Here is a 14,688-nt window from a genome sequence, read left to right as displayed (position 1 = left end):
ACTTCTTATGTGTCTCATCGTTCAAAGAGAGTCTGAGAAAGAAATGATCACTGCTTAAGATAATATCCTCATTTCTATATATAGGGTTTGCATGCACTGCTATCAAGTTCTACCCATAATATTATGACATACAAATATTGCTCCTATTTCTAGACTGAGTGCTGGAGCTTCTCTCCAATACAGACAATATGTCAAGAAATGACTGCCAACAAGTCAAGTAATTACTCCCTTTTATCCTTTTGAAGTTACTGTTCTGCTGATGCTAATAAATGTCACACGTAGCTTTTTTCCAGCTGAAAGTGGTTCAGTACACAGGTACCAAGAAGGAATGTTATGTTCTTTCATTTGCAACTGTTTCTACTGATGATTTACAAATCTGAAGAGAGATATTAGTCAGAACATCAACATTTTGGGTACACAGTAAACAGTACTTTCACCTAAACATATAACATATCTTTAAAGAAAATTGGGGCATTGAGTAGAAAAAGCTAAATTACTACTTTTTTTCTCAGTAAAAATGGCATGGATATATCTGGATGAGGTTATAACTTCAAACACAAATACTTTCTTCTTTGAAATCAGCATTGAAAAACTATATTGTAATCGTAGCCATACAAAATGTTTATTATATTACAAATTATTTGTACACTATATTTTCACTTTATCATTGCTTTGTGCTCAGACAGTATAAATATTACAGCATGATTTTTCTTTTCCAGGAATGTCCTAACTGTCTTGATATAATCTTACTTTATACTTAAAAAAAAAAAAAAAAAAAAAAAAAAAAAAAAAAAAAAGAAATACAGAAACATATTACAAACAGGATAAAAAGGCATCATGAATGAAGAATGTAAGATGGTTTTCTGAATAAAGTGCACCACAATGGTTTCAGAGTGATGGTACAGGAAATATTCAATAGACTGCACATCATCCATAATAATACCAAACAAAATTAGTTTTGAAACTCTAACAGGTCTTCCTCAGAAGTATGAAGAGTACTTTGTTTAACTTTCCTGAAATGGGTTTTCTTTCTAGAAGGCTATTTAAATGCTTTTGTTTGGGGGTTTCCTGTTTTCTACAGACATCCAAACTCTGGACATGTCTGTATTTTCCAAAATCTTTAGTTTCCAGTATGGCAAGATACAAGATTCATCATGTAAGATATATGAGACTTTACCCTCACACATTTTTCAGTAGAACTATTTAATTGCTAAATTTTAAGAATAGGAACAGACTTACAAACACAGTTAAGTGTCCAAAAGATGGTCTTTAAAACTGGAATGCCCTGCTTCCTGTGACTTTTTTTGGGAATACATTGTCACATTACCCTTTCCACCTCTACGTCTTCAGCGTGTTCATCCACAGGATCATGGCTGCTTCCACAATTTCAGCCTCAGGATAACTCTGCAAAACTGGAGTCTAAGCTAGAGAAATTTATTATACAGCACATTTCACCCCCGTTGCTTAGAAGGACCCATTTACTTACAAAAAATTCCACTGGGCTACGTAGAAGAATCATTCAAAAACTGAGATAATAAAGCAGATGCAGAATGTGGCTGACACAACCTGGTGTAGGTTTCACTTCCCAGCTTAGGTCAAGCCAGCTGTGAACCAGCTTAGGTTAAATAAAAGTCAGCTGCTCTTCCATTATGTCTGCATTTATGTTACAGGGATCCAAATGACTAAAAAATAAACAGAATTCTGTTCAAGGGGTCTTGTGAAATTTGCTTTTATAGACAAAGCCCAATAGAGAAACTCAGCCTTGCTCTCAGTGAGTGAAATTTCCACTCAAGCCAAGCAGAACCAGTCCTCCTGTGGAACACTGAGTTTGGCTCAGTATTTTTCAGTTGTTATTCTAAATGTGATGCTCTTAGCCAGCTATTTATTCAACCCAATTTGGCTGTGTGGTGTTACACTGATAATATCAGTATTATCTGCTGACAGGTAACTGAGACAGCAGCCAGCCTTTACTAGACTTGTATTTATATGAAAAATTGAGTTTCTTTGGTTTTTTAGTAGCCAAGTCATCCAATTGTATATTTGTGTACTCCAGACATAGCATGTTTATATTGATCAGTAAAATTACCAGGGGTTTTTCCTTTCTTCCTTTTTTTTTCTTTTTACACTTCATTTATGGAAATTTTCTGACTATAGCAGACTAGTCACTTATATAAATATACAGCACATATATACATAGAAACTACAAAAATACATTTTATTTATATCTGATTTTAAATAATAAAAATTAAATTTCACATTTATTGAAAGATTAACTAGCATTCCAAACGCTTCTGCAATATTCAAGGTATTGGAGCAGAAGATGTCTGTATATTCTAGGATAATTACGCATCACAGTCTCAGTCAGGGTTTATAATATAATTATTAGGGGGGGAAATAGCTCTGTTTAAAAGTTTGTGCTTTATCAATTTCTTCTTCTATCCCCTATTCTAGTCTTCTCTCTCCTTCTGTCAATTTACTGATGGCCAAAAAGCTAAACCAAGTTCCCTTTCCCACATCAGTTAAGACCAAAGAAACTCAGGGAAATGAAATGATCAGACAAAATAGTAATTGAGGATAACTAAACAACCTACTGAAATGAAGGACATTACCTTTAACTCCAGCTGACATCAAACACGCCCAACACAACAGATTTTGCAACAACTTCAGTTCCTGGAGCTAATTGCTGAAGGAACTGAAAACAACTCCAACTAGTTCATGATCTCCAACTAGTTTGTACAACTGCAAAATATTAACTACTGTCCCATCTAAGTGGTTTGATTTTCTTTCAGGACTGGATTCCTACCACAACACAGCGTAACAATCAGTGACCTTTATCTTGCACAATACAAAGCCAACATAATTTCTGGCAATGCTCTCTTTTTTTCACAGAACATTAGTATTTTTGTTAATCCGTGTAACTGTTAACTTATTTACATGTTAATTTAGTAATTTAGGTCCTCTACATTCAGAACTTCCTGGGTGCACATTCACCGTGCCAGCGTAATCAAAATCAACTGCAGCTTCAGGTAGCACTTTCTGGTATCACTTTAGTAGATAGCATTGTTAAAGAAAAAGAAAAAAAAGAGCACTGTGTTGAACAGAGGTTTCCTTGTCCAAGCAAGTGTATTCATTTTTTCCAGGTTGGAAGGATTTAAAGGTCTCAAGTTTACCAGCTTCACATGCATTCAGAGTGAAAAGCCCCATTATAGAGCAAACACAAAAAACCTTTCTTCATTTTCTCTTGGGAGCTTTTAGCACCAATATCCTTTGCTAGCTCTTCATGCACTTGTATTTTCTCACGCTGAAAAAATCTCCTCCACAGCTCATCAGTGGCACTGAGGGACAAGGTAGCCACCAAATATTGAAATGTCGTTCATCTTCTTCACAGTCCTCTCTCCTTTCACTTCTTTTTACTGTTAATGGGATAAAGAGACTCTGAGCTATTTACAGGACTTTTATTTGTATCACTTAACCGTGTTGAATTATTTTGGTTTGAATACAGTCTCTGGGATGAAAAGGCTGAAATGACTCTGCATTGCTGAAATCAGCACCCTATGTACGATGTCCTACAGCAAACAATTAACATGGCCACTGCCATGCCAGCTGTGGCCTTCAGCAAACCCTGTTCTGCAGGTTTTTTCTTCTTGAATCAAAGTCTTGGCATGCAGAAGTTATTTTCAGCAGCTCCACCTCTGGGCCTGCAAATGAAACTTCTTGTGGAGCAGACACATTCAGCAGCATCTTTAGTGATGACGGGTCACAATATGAGAGCAAAGTGACAAACAATTGCATATGGTGGATTTCATCAGTATGAAACAGTTTCCTGGCAGCTTTTCCTTAGCTGGAAAGTAGAATTTCATGTCTTCAGAGTCCTATCGCTCTGCTTTAAGTCATTTCATAGTGCTGACTTTTCAGACAGATTAAAACGCCATCGCTTTGGCACAATTCACAGGAAGTCTGTAGCTGAAAATTAAAGGAGTTGCTTTCTTGGCTACCCCAGGCCGCAAGACACAAACTCCGTGCACAGCAGACACACTAGACCTGGAACTCAAACATATCTGTTTGCTTCTTGGCCAGCTTGGCCACCTCCTCCCTTATTGCCTTGACGAGGGCGGCAGTGGAGATGTTGGTGAGCGGCGCATCCGAGGGCTCGTTGTCGGCCAGGCTCTGCTGGGAGGCGGCGGTGGAGGCCAGCGGGGGCTGCTCCAGGCTGGGGTGCAGGCTGCCCTGCTGGCTGTACTGCCGGGGCAGCCGGGACGGGGAGCTGTGCTGGTACCGCGGCCGCGGGTACGCCTCGATGTAGCCGGGCAGCGGGACCTGCAGGGGAAGTGCAGAGAAGTACACGGGACGATCAACCCGTGGTGCCGCCAGCCAGGGACTGCAAACCTCCCTGGGGCACTGCCAGATGTGACAGAGAGGATCAAACTGGGGGAATGCAAACCTTGGAATTCTCAGCTCCTGCTCACAAATGCCTGTCCTGACATGTGCTGTTGCAATGTGAGTTTTGGGTTTTCTAAAGTTCTGTATGATTTTGGTTATTGGTTCATCCCTACCCACATCCCTTTCCTTAATCCCTGTCGTTACCTCCTCAATGGGCCTCTCCCTCCCCATTGTACTCCCTCAATAGCCCTCTCCCAGTCTATTGTACCTTCTCTTGTACCTTATCCATTGACAAACCCTGGTACTTGAGTACCCTGGCAAAGCCAGATGGTTCAGCCAAGGCTTTTGCCCCAAAATGGCAATGTCAATGCCCCCTGTACCTAAATCTCTCCCCCTCATTTTCAACAGTAATGCCCCTGTACTTAAGAGCAGGGGAGAGCCAAAATCCTCACTCACACTCACACTATGGCACCCTGGATAAACACCTTCCAAATTACTACCAAGTGTGAGTCCGCTCCTTCTTCCAAGCTGTATCATGTCTCTGTCTGAAATCTGGACCCAAATGAATAACTCATTTACATGGTATCTGAAGAGCAAGCTAGCCAGGAGACAAGCTCAGAAGAACCATAAATGGAGCCAAACGTGGGGCTCGAACCCACGACCCTGAGATTAAGAGTCTCATGCTCTACACACTGAGCTCAGAAGAACCATAACATGCCATTTATGGGTGTGTCAAAGTCCCAGCTGTGGCAGCAAAAACATCTGCTTGTCCTCATTTATTGTCACCTCCAAAAGTCCGAGGGAAAAGGTTTTTCTGAAAGTGTGCTCACTGCTTAGCAAACGCTTTGGTTTTAAACAAACAGCATGATTTTAGTACACCAAAAAAGCCTAGAACAGAAAAGCAGGGTTTTCTGATTTGCAGTCTAATCCAAGATGGGTGAGTGTCTGGTCTCAGTGCTCCTAACAGAAACTCACCAGATCCAGACAACAGGGATAAGCTCAGGTGCACCAGCTTGGAAACTCAAGACTCAAAGGGATGTCAGACTGCTCAGAAGTGTCAGGATTTCTGGTCATGTTTTACAGAACTACACAAGGGATTAATAAGTTTTGTAACTTCACAGATTCCAAGCCCATGTTACACCAGCTAGAACTAAAACAGTAACATAGGCCCTTTAGTCACAGTGAGAGATTTAATTTCTTTCACAAATCAATGAACCACAATACCAATCTTTTTTGACACTCTGAAGATTTTAATGCATCAAATAAAAAATAGTATTTATGATTTCCAAAAGTCCATGAAACAGGAATCTACAGGCCTTAATTTTGATGAAGGCTTTAAGCCTGAAGCCTGACCCTTAGGATTTACACAGCCTTGGGTATCTCATCAAATGCTGAAGAGAATGTCAAACGTGTTCACTATGGTGTGATGAGACAAATGTAGGAAGCAGGTATGATATGACAGGGATCATTAGATGTAGGCACCTCTGTTTAGTTCACAACAGGCTCTTCAAAAGGTGATTTTACTAGAACAACGTGTGAACACACCACTAGAGGCCACCAAGTCACTGTTTTCACTAAGCAGCATTCAGCAGTTGGGAAAATAAGAGCTTTGTGCAATAGAGTTGCCTTGTCCCACAGAACTTAGTGTTTCAATACTTACCATTTGTCTCAGACAATAATAAAGTACAGAAACTGAGCTTATAAAATGATTCCTTGTGGTCAAATCTGCTGTTTCCTCTACTCCCTTGGTTACAGCCTAGGCTAGCAGAAATGTGTGAAAAATAAAGAATCTTATAGATATTAAGCCTCTGTTCTCAATAATTGTAAGAAAATCTTGGAAGTCTGATCAAACTATAATCTAGAGGCTCAGAAACCAGGACATGTCCAGAAATTCAAACCCTGAGTGTTACTTTAGATCTTTATGCTATTCACTTTTATTCAGGCTTTCTGACTGTGCTATGTTGTTAATGCTGTTACTAGCTCCTCTAGTCATGATTTTCAAATAAAGACACTTTCTCGACAGATTTGCAAATTCATTGTAGAAACTGCAGTAGTTTCTGCATTTTTACCTCTTCTGCAAAGCCACTAGAGGGCTGAAAATCTGAGTAACAAGGAGTTGTTAAAGCTCTGCCATGGGTAAGTGAAGTTAGATGGGACGTTTGTTTCCTTTGAACTCTATATTGCCATGAGTATTTTTCAGCAGATTCTTACATCCCTCTCCATTCCTCTTTCCCTGAAGACAGGGAAACCCACCACAGGGTTATGCTTTTCTCCTTCCAGAGGAAGGAGCTGGGGGCTGGAGACTTGGTTTGCAGGTTTGACCCCTTTGTTTCAGTCCCCAGTTTTGACAAGTGATACCTGACTCTATTTCCACAGGTCAGCAGCCAAGAGTAGGGATACAAAAGGGAGGATGAATGGAAGACAAGTAAAGTTTCCTTATTTGTTTAGCGGCTTTTTTTTTCCTTCTTAGAGAAAAAGTTTAAAGTCATTGCTAAGATACAATGGGGCCTTCTGGATTTAAGATGTCAGAAGGATTAAAAAACCACATAAAACAAATAAATAAACAAAAACCAAACAACCAAACAACAACAACAACAACAAAGGAAAATAAAGCTTTTCATGCCATAAAAGGTAGCTCTGAGAAGAAACTTTATACCAGAGCATCACAAGCCTCCAGGTGTCAGGGGCACGTCAGCAGGTGTGCTCAGCTTACAAATGAACAGCTTTTTTTTCTGACAGTTCAGCCTTCAAATTCAGACTTGCATCTCAAAGTCATACTGAATTCTTTTCCTCACAGGCATCAGGAGCAGTAATAAAGAGTGAACAACAAAAAGCTGCCGCCTGGAACATTGATATGACTGTGTTGTCTCTTGCTTAGCTGCTCAAAGCCAACTTAGATTTCAACTGCAATTCATTAAAATGTTCTGTCGACAATTTGCACAAGGAAATTGAATCTATCTCCCAGGTTTTTCAACCAGAGTGGTTCTGCATAAATACCAGATGTGAGCTCAAGCAGAAGAATTGATCTTTTTTTTTTTCCCTAGTGCAAAAAAAAGCCCTACATTTGAGAAATTGTTTCAAACATGATAAACTACTGCAATTCATTTCAGGATGTTTCAACTTCAGGTCTTTGAAATGTAGGTTTACTTTGGGCTAAAAATTGCATCTGTTCCAGTCTGGGATTGTGCAATTAATTATTTAATTTATGATCTGTCACTCCAGCCTTTGGGAGGATTTGAAACACTGCACAGCAGGACTGCAGCCGTGCTGGGAGGTGAGATTTGGGAGCCAGGCTGTCTTGAGAGAAGCCTCCAGGAGGGGTAAGATGCTTCCCCAGCTTTCAAACAGCTCAAGGTTGCCTGGAGGTGCAGCATCACCTTCTCCTGACACATGTCTATCCAAAAATTTAACCTTTCTTGGGAAAGAAAAATGTCATCTAGCCCATCAACTTTAAACAGGTGCCAGGCCCTAACCTAGTGAATGATTCCACCCTCTAAAGAGCTTGTTTATGTAGCCCTGGTTCATGCCTGAAATGTTTTTGTTTTCTGAAATTCCTTTCCCAGAGGATTTTCTGTAAACAAGAGACATGTTTTTGTAAAAAAAGTTTGTCTTTGTTTCACCAATCAAATTAGTCTGTATAAAACAGTATATAAAAAAAACACATCCCAAAAATAAAAAAGTCATTTCCAACCTTCTAACGTCAAAGTTTTTATGTTGTTGTAGTGTACAACAGCATCAGCTTACAGTTAATGTTATGAACAGTGAAGTATCTGTGCCATTTCTTATGGTTTTTCACTACTAGAGATTATTCCCAGTCAAGGAAAAATTATCCTTTTCAGCTTCTTTGTAGGCCAGTGAAGGATTGCTGAAAACCCTTGCTGTGCCAAACACAGAAAACATAGAGTGGTTAGAAAAGCAAGGATGCTTACAGAGTCTGCCCATTGCCCTGGCAACTCGTTCTCTCCAGCATAGGGCATCCAGGCTTGGTTCCTGTAGGCAGTGGGAGGAGTTGGGATAAAATAGCCCGTGAAGCCAGGTCGGTTTGCTGGAATGGCAAACACTGCTGGTACTGTGTTTCCTGTCAAATAAAATAAATAAATAAATAAATAAAAATAAAAATAAAAAAAAAAAAAAAAAAAAAAAATAAAAAAAAAAAAAAAAAAAAGTAGGCGTCATTAATAGCTGAGATTTTCAGCTGTAAATCAGAAGATAGTGCTTATGAAATATGGGCTTCATGTTGGTTCGTTGGGGGTTTTTGTTTGGGGCTTTGGGTTTGGCTTTTTTTTGTTCCACTCTCTGAGTAGAGCATCTTCATAATGCTGGGAAACACTGGAGTAGGCAAGATTTGTAGTTGTCCTCATAACCATGTACAGCCTTCAGGCAAAGAATCCCTAGGACTTGATCTTTGTAACAAATTATCTTTGTCAAAATTTTGGCTCATTAGAGAAAAGGCGCTTTTTTCCCTTAAATTTGCTTCCTTGTATTCAATTTTCAGCTGTTGTTACTGTGGGTTTAAGTTTAATGCACTTTTCTTTTCACAGTTTACCTTCCTTAATATCTCTAGGCAAAAAACCTCCAAAAACAAGTGGCTGATATGTTTAACAGGCTGTATTCTCAACAATTCCATCATAAAACTTCAATACTTCTGCAAAAAATACCAAGATTCTACCTGCTCAGTTCCTCTCCCAAGAACGGTCTATGACTGCCATAAATCACACAGCTGCAACTTCAATAAATATATGTTGATTCCAAATCTGATTTATCACCTCTTGATTAAGATGCATGCATGGGAATATCCAGGAAGCCTCTTGGATTAAAATCCCACTATCACACTCCAATTTGTGTGGAAGGAGCCAGCCATGCTGTTAATAAGTCTCAGCCAAATCTCTGGATATAGTCACGTTTGCTTTCAGGGAAGGTTTATTCCTGTGACCCACAGAGATGCAGAGAACAATTTGGTACAGAGATTATCCACAGGCCATAACTGGGCTGTCTGCAAGACCAGCATCCTAATGTGCATATTTCCCTTGAGATTGGCTATCACATCTCCATGGATTTGCCTAGTTAAAAATAGAATATAAACAACTTTCTTGCCCAGTTAAGTCTTCCTTCCTCTAGTGTCTATTTACATGCAAAGACAGACTCCAGCAGTAAATCACCAACATCACACTGAGGGTGTGAAATCCTCATCCCTAAATCCTGGATGGGACAGCGGCATATAACCTTTATCAGTTATTAGGTTTTTTTTAGTTTATTCAGTTATACTTCGTGGACATGTATTTTACTTTTCAGATTCACAGAATATAGCAAAAAATAATATCATTTACATGAAAGCAGAAGGGCACTAAATCCTTTAAAAACACAACGAAGTACAACTCCAACATTTTCACTGAGGAATGGAAGCACAGTAACATTACACAGCTGGGCAGATTCTCTGCACTAGAATCAATGCAGAGAAAATAAAATTTCTCCCCCTTCCAACTGCACATCATTTGAATATTGCTACCAATTGCTCTTAGTAGCTATGATACCACTATGCTGACAAAATCACAAAGACATGGGCCTTTCCCTGAAATTCATACAGGGTATAATTGAATTAGCATCAATTACTGGCTGCTTCAAATCCCCATCCCCCAGAATCTCATTTACAGCCCTGACACATTTTTTTTGTTTCTGAGCAGTCTACAAGATGGTTATGCTGCCTGCTCTGACAGATGCTGAGACATTGCATGGGCACATGGACAGGGGTAGAGAGACTCCACCAGTGACACCCATGCCCAAAACAGTCTCCATAAACCCAGATATTTACAGTTTCTCAATGACCTCCCATGCAGTCCCAGGCCAGAATTGCTATGGATGCAATCAGGGCACGAGAAGAGGAGTAAAATATGGTTTGTAGCACATTTTTCTCCAGAGCAGAAACACACCACCTCTTATCCCAATTCCTCCAGCCCCATTGGCTTAGAAGAGGGTGGGCTAAGGGAAAAGGTGTGAGCAATCATTTGTCCTTCCAGGTCATAAACAGCACAAGGGTTGCTACTTTAAATGAGTTAGCAAAGCTAAAAATGAGCATTCTTCATACATGTACAGAGAAGAAAGTACTGCTCCTGTACATGGCACATGGTTTCTACACCAAAACACTCAATTTAACCACAGCAAAAGGAGCTACTACTACTCAAAATGAATATTCAATTGGCTGATGTAATTCCTTATCCTAAATTATTATTGCAACATCCTTATCTTAGAGCTGATGCTGGGCTGGATGAGAGTGACATTAGGCATTAACATTCCAAATCAGCACCTGCAGCAATGTTTCTTCATGTATTGAGGCTATAAAAACTTACTTTCATGTCAGAACACTAGACCTTGTATTACAATTGCACATTTCTCACAATTGTCCTTGTCTTTACTTGTATTACAGCCTTTTGTAGCACCTGTCATATATGAAAGTTTCCTTCAATTAGTCCCAGAATTATTCTGGCAAACTCCACAATGTACAGGAAGGTCATTTAGTCTCTTCTGAACTACAGCAACTCCTGAACAACACACAGCAATAAAACCTCCCCATCACTGGATCCAATAAAAAAGTGTATCCCACAGATCACATTACTACACACATAAAGAAGAGGTCTAGGAGTGTGGCATATTTTATAGCTTGAAATGGGAGCGTGAGTGTCTGCTCCTTCCAGGTCCTGTACCATTTGCAGAAGGTGTGACAATAAGTGAGAGTAGAATGGATCCTTCAAATCTCCTGTATTTAATTAATTGACAACACATTTGCTTAGCCACATGAGTAGGTGATGTCAAAGACAATGCAGATAACTATTACTTCTGAGGAAGCTAAGAAAGAATTTTTTTTCTGGCAGATTAACAGACCAATGTGTAACAAACCTACCAATTTCAAAGCTTTGAATTAATGGAAAATTCTTTTCAATATTGTAAACTCTTTTCCATAACTCTTCAAGAAAACACATTTTGCCAATAAGAAGCCATTTGAAATATTTTTTCCAGCTAAATATTATCCAGACACCATCAAAACAGTATCAGCATCACTTCATGATTAAATCAATTGATTTATAAATACAACTCATATCAAAACTGAGAACAGTTTTGATGCCTCCAGAACAGGAAGCATGAAGAGCTAACAGATTACCTTTGACTGTGCAATAGCATCACTGCCTTGTGTTTTGAAGGGAAGAGGCCACCTACTTTTCATTTGCCTTCCTCAGTAGCCCACTGTTATGACAAGAGTAGGGGTAAAGTTTCTCAAGAGGAAACAGGGAGCCTTAAAAAAGTTTTCAAGTACTTGGATCAATTTTTTTGACTGACAAAATACTGGAAGGATTTAACTCATTTCTCCCCTCATTTCTCCAAAGTGCAACACAAACAAGTCACACAGAAGTCCCAATACTCCAACCAACATCCTCTAAACCCTCCCTAAAAATTCCACTGTGTTTTGTGGTACAGATGAGCAGTTTTACTGGGTTTTATCTATTCAGAGTCCTGATTAGCATTCCAGCAGAATGCCATAGTTGAGCACAGAACATCTGGGACATTAGTGCTGGATCCTACCTTCAGAAAAGGCCATTTCCTGGTGCTTCTGTAGGATGAGTGTTTTATGATGCAGGTGATGCACTTACAAAGGGAAAGGCCACCATCTGCAAGGCTCCTTCAGCTGCACCAGGAAAAAAACCCCACCTAAAACAGCCTTTCTCCAAATAACCATCCTTATTTGCTATATCCCATACATCCATTTATATCCAAAATATCTTATCAGGCTCTCAAAGCTCCAAGTTGAATCTGCATTATTTTTTCACCTGAGTGAAAAGCCGATTGATCGAGTGGACCAACAGACATGGGAGCTCTCGAGCCTGGTGCAAAAGGTGTCTGATCATGATGCTGGGCCTGATCTGCTCCACTGGACTCAGGTATTCTCACTTTGCTGCCAATATCTGATGTAGACCTGTGTGTTAAGAAAGAAAAAAAAATATATATAAATTTTTGTCACTCTGACCTATAGGTGAGATTTGTTGCCTGTGACCTACAGCAGGACAAAGCAGTGAGGAGCAAGCTGTCCAGCTTTGCTCTGGCATGAAAGAAGTCTGGAGAGTAACTGGACAACAGGAGAAGTTTGCAGAAGTCTGGAGGAGTTTGCAAACAAGCCTTTTAGCCTGGTTGTCATTTTACCAAAGCATGTTATTAACATTGTACAGGGACTTCACTTGCTGCATTGACCAAATGCCTGTGAAATACAACACCAAACCAGAGCTTTACCATAATTCACCAGAGCTTTGCCATAATTCACCAGAACTTCACCATAATTCACCAACACAGCCTACAGATAGTCACAACAGTGTACATGGCATGGTACCACACAGTAGGAGACTACTGTGGTAAATAACATTAACTGCACTTGGGAAATGTTAACGTCTTTGGAAGTGTTGCAAGTCCTGACAACACAGGAAAGCAGGAGAGTGATGGTGGGAATTCTCTCCCTCAGTCCAGCACACCATTATGCCAGCTGAGGCTAAGAATGCTTTAAAAGAAACAAGAGCCTGCTTTTCCTAATTTTATTGACACAGGCTAGCTAACAGAAAATTCATTGGTTTTGGTTTTGTGTTAAAATGAAATTAAATCAACGTGTTTCTAATTTCATCAATGTATGTTTTTAAGTGCCTTGTAAGTGCCCCTGCAGGGTTTGCCCAGTTCTTATTGACAGTGGGTTTTAGCTAGAATAAAATAACAGATAAATACCTCCTGAGAGAGGCAACAGCCACAGGACCCGTTCTGGGAGGAACAGGAGGGGGAGGAGAGCCCATTACCATCTCAGGAAGCTGAGAAAATCTATAAGCCTGTAACAGAGAAAAACAGATATTTTCTGAAACACCAGCAGATCTCAGTCAAATTGAAAAACAAAACAAAATCAGAAATTAAATACATGCTCTGTGTGCCAGTCGACAAGAAGCTAACTTTTGGTGGCATCAACAATAACTGCATTTATTTGAGAATTTACAGTGCTTTGGTGACTTTTGAATATGGAAGAAAACCTGAAAATGAGCTCAGAGACAAGATGAAGCCCTAATTAAAATAAAATATATTAAACACCGTCTCTGTGACATTTGTAACCTGCTGGCAAAGCACTTCTGTTGTGATTATGTGAGACTCAACAGCTGCTTAGGGTCATGGGAAAAAGACCTAAGCATTTTCACCTTCTCCAGGAGAAAAAGTATTTCAGAGATTCAGAAGGAATCCTTAGAATAAAATCCTTATTTTAACCTCTTCCTTTCAGCCTTCAAGAGATGAAAAGAAGATTTTCCACAAAACTCCCAAGTTCTGTAACTTTCCAACACAGCAACAAAGGCCTCAAACAGTCCTGAAAAGGCAGACTGACCCAGAGGAACACCAGGCCCAACCCACGAAGTCACAAAATTAAGCAACTTGCCCACAGTAATTCTGAATTTCATCACTAATACATGTGAAGGAGGAGTGATTATGTGCATGAAACCCAGGGCACCCAAGAAATGACATGGAGGACAAAATTTTCCTCCTAAATCCTTTGCACCGCTCAAAATTAGAGTCCATAGTTTTTCCAAATACAGTTAGAGACAGAGGAGTGATATCTCAACTAGATGCTTCACTGAACTTTTCTTCAACACATCCTGGGTGGGGGTTTTGTTTTCCCATGGGGTTTTGGTTTATTGTTTGGTTGTGATTATTTTTCAATTGTGATTTTCATGATGATGCTTCAGAGCAATATGCAGGTTTAAAGATAAAATCAGAGCCATAACAAATTTTGGAAAGGCTGACCACTATCAAGACAATGGCATTTTGACCAAAAAAAAATGGAGTGCAATGATGGGACTTCGTTGCTCTAAAGAAGAATCTGGTTCAGCCAGAGAAGCTCCTCCACAAACAGCAGCAAAAGTTAAAAACACATTAAAACACATGGGATGAGTCACACTCTATCTCCTGCCCAGAGAAAGAGCCTACAGGATTTACATGATTATTTCAGACTTACCACCTACATTTAGGTTGGAATTTGGAAATTAAATCTCACATTATATACCAGAAAACACTGCCTTGCAGTAATCATCTTTTAAAATTACATATTTAGAGCATATTCCAAATACCTTCATTCTCAAACACCTGCAAAACTAGGTCAACAAACAGGAAAGGTAACTCATCAAACTGATTTTTGATGTGTCCTCAAGGGAAAAACAGTACAGACCCACCATCTTTCTCTGTCCTCTCACTGCTACTCCTTTTAAAGCAGGTTAGAAACCCTCAAAGGCATGTCTCTGAAAACAT

The 14,688-nt window shown here is 39.6% G+C and overlaps 1 protein-coding gene across 1 annotated transcript in view; it reads right to left on the bottom strand.

The window, feature by feature from the left end:
- Positions 1–4,035: 4,035 nt before the first annotated feature.
- The window catches only part of KIAA1549L (KIAA1549 like), a gene marked incomplete at both ends in the record, with an annotated part of 129,310 nt that continues 118,657 nt past the window's right edge, over positions 4,036–14,688 (bottom strand). The window contains 4 exons of the mRNA XM_083885371.1: positions 4,036–4,317; positions 8,310–8,458; positions 12,198–12,343; positions 13,135–13,232. Coding sequence (XP_083741497.1) covers positions 4,036–4,317; positions 8,310–8,458; positions 12,198–12,343; positions 13,135–13,232 — 675 coding nt within the window. The remainder of the gene's footprint in view (positions 4,318–8,309; positions 8,459–12,197; positions 12,344–13,134; positions 13,233–14,688) is intronic.

The sequence above is a fragment of the Zosterops lateralis genome (assembly GCF_965231275.1).
Source record: "Zosterops lateralis genome assembly, contig: SUPER_6_unloc_1, whole genome shotgun sequence".
NCBI classification, from domain to species: domain Eukaryota; kingdom Metazoa; phylum Chordata; class Aves; order Passeriformes; family Zosteropidae; genus Zosterops; species Zosterops lateralis.
This window is presented reverse-complemented; position numbering and strand designations above follow the sequence as displayed.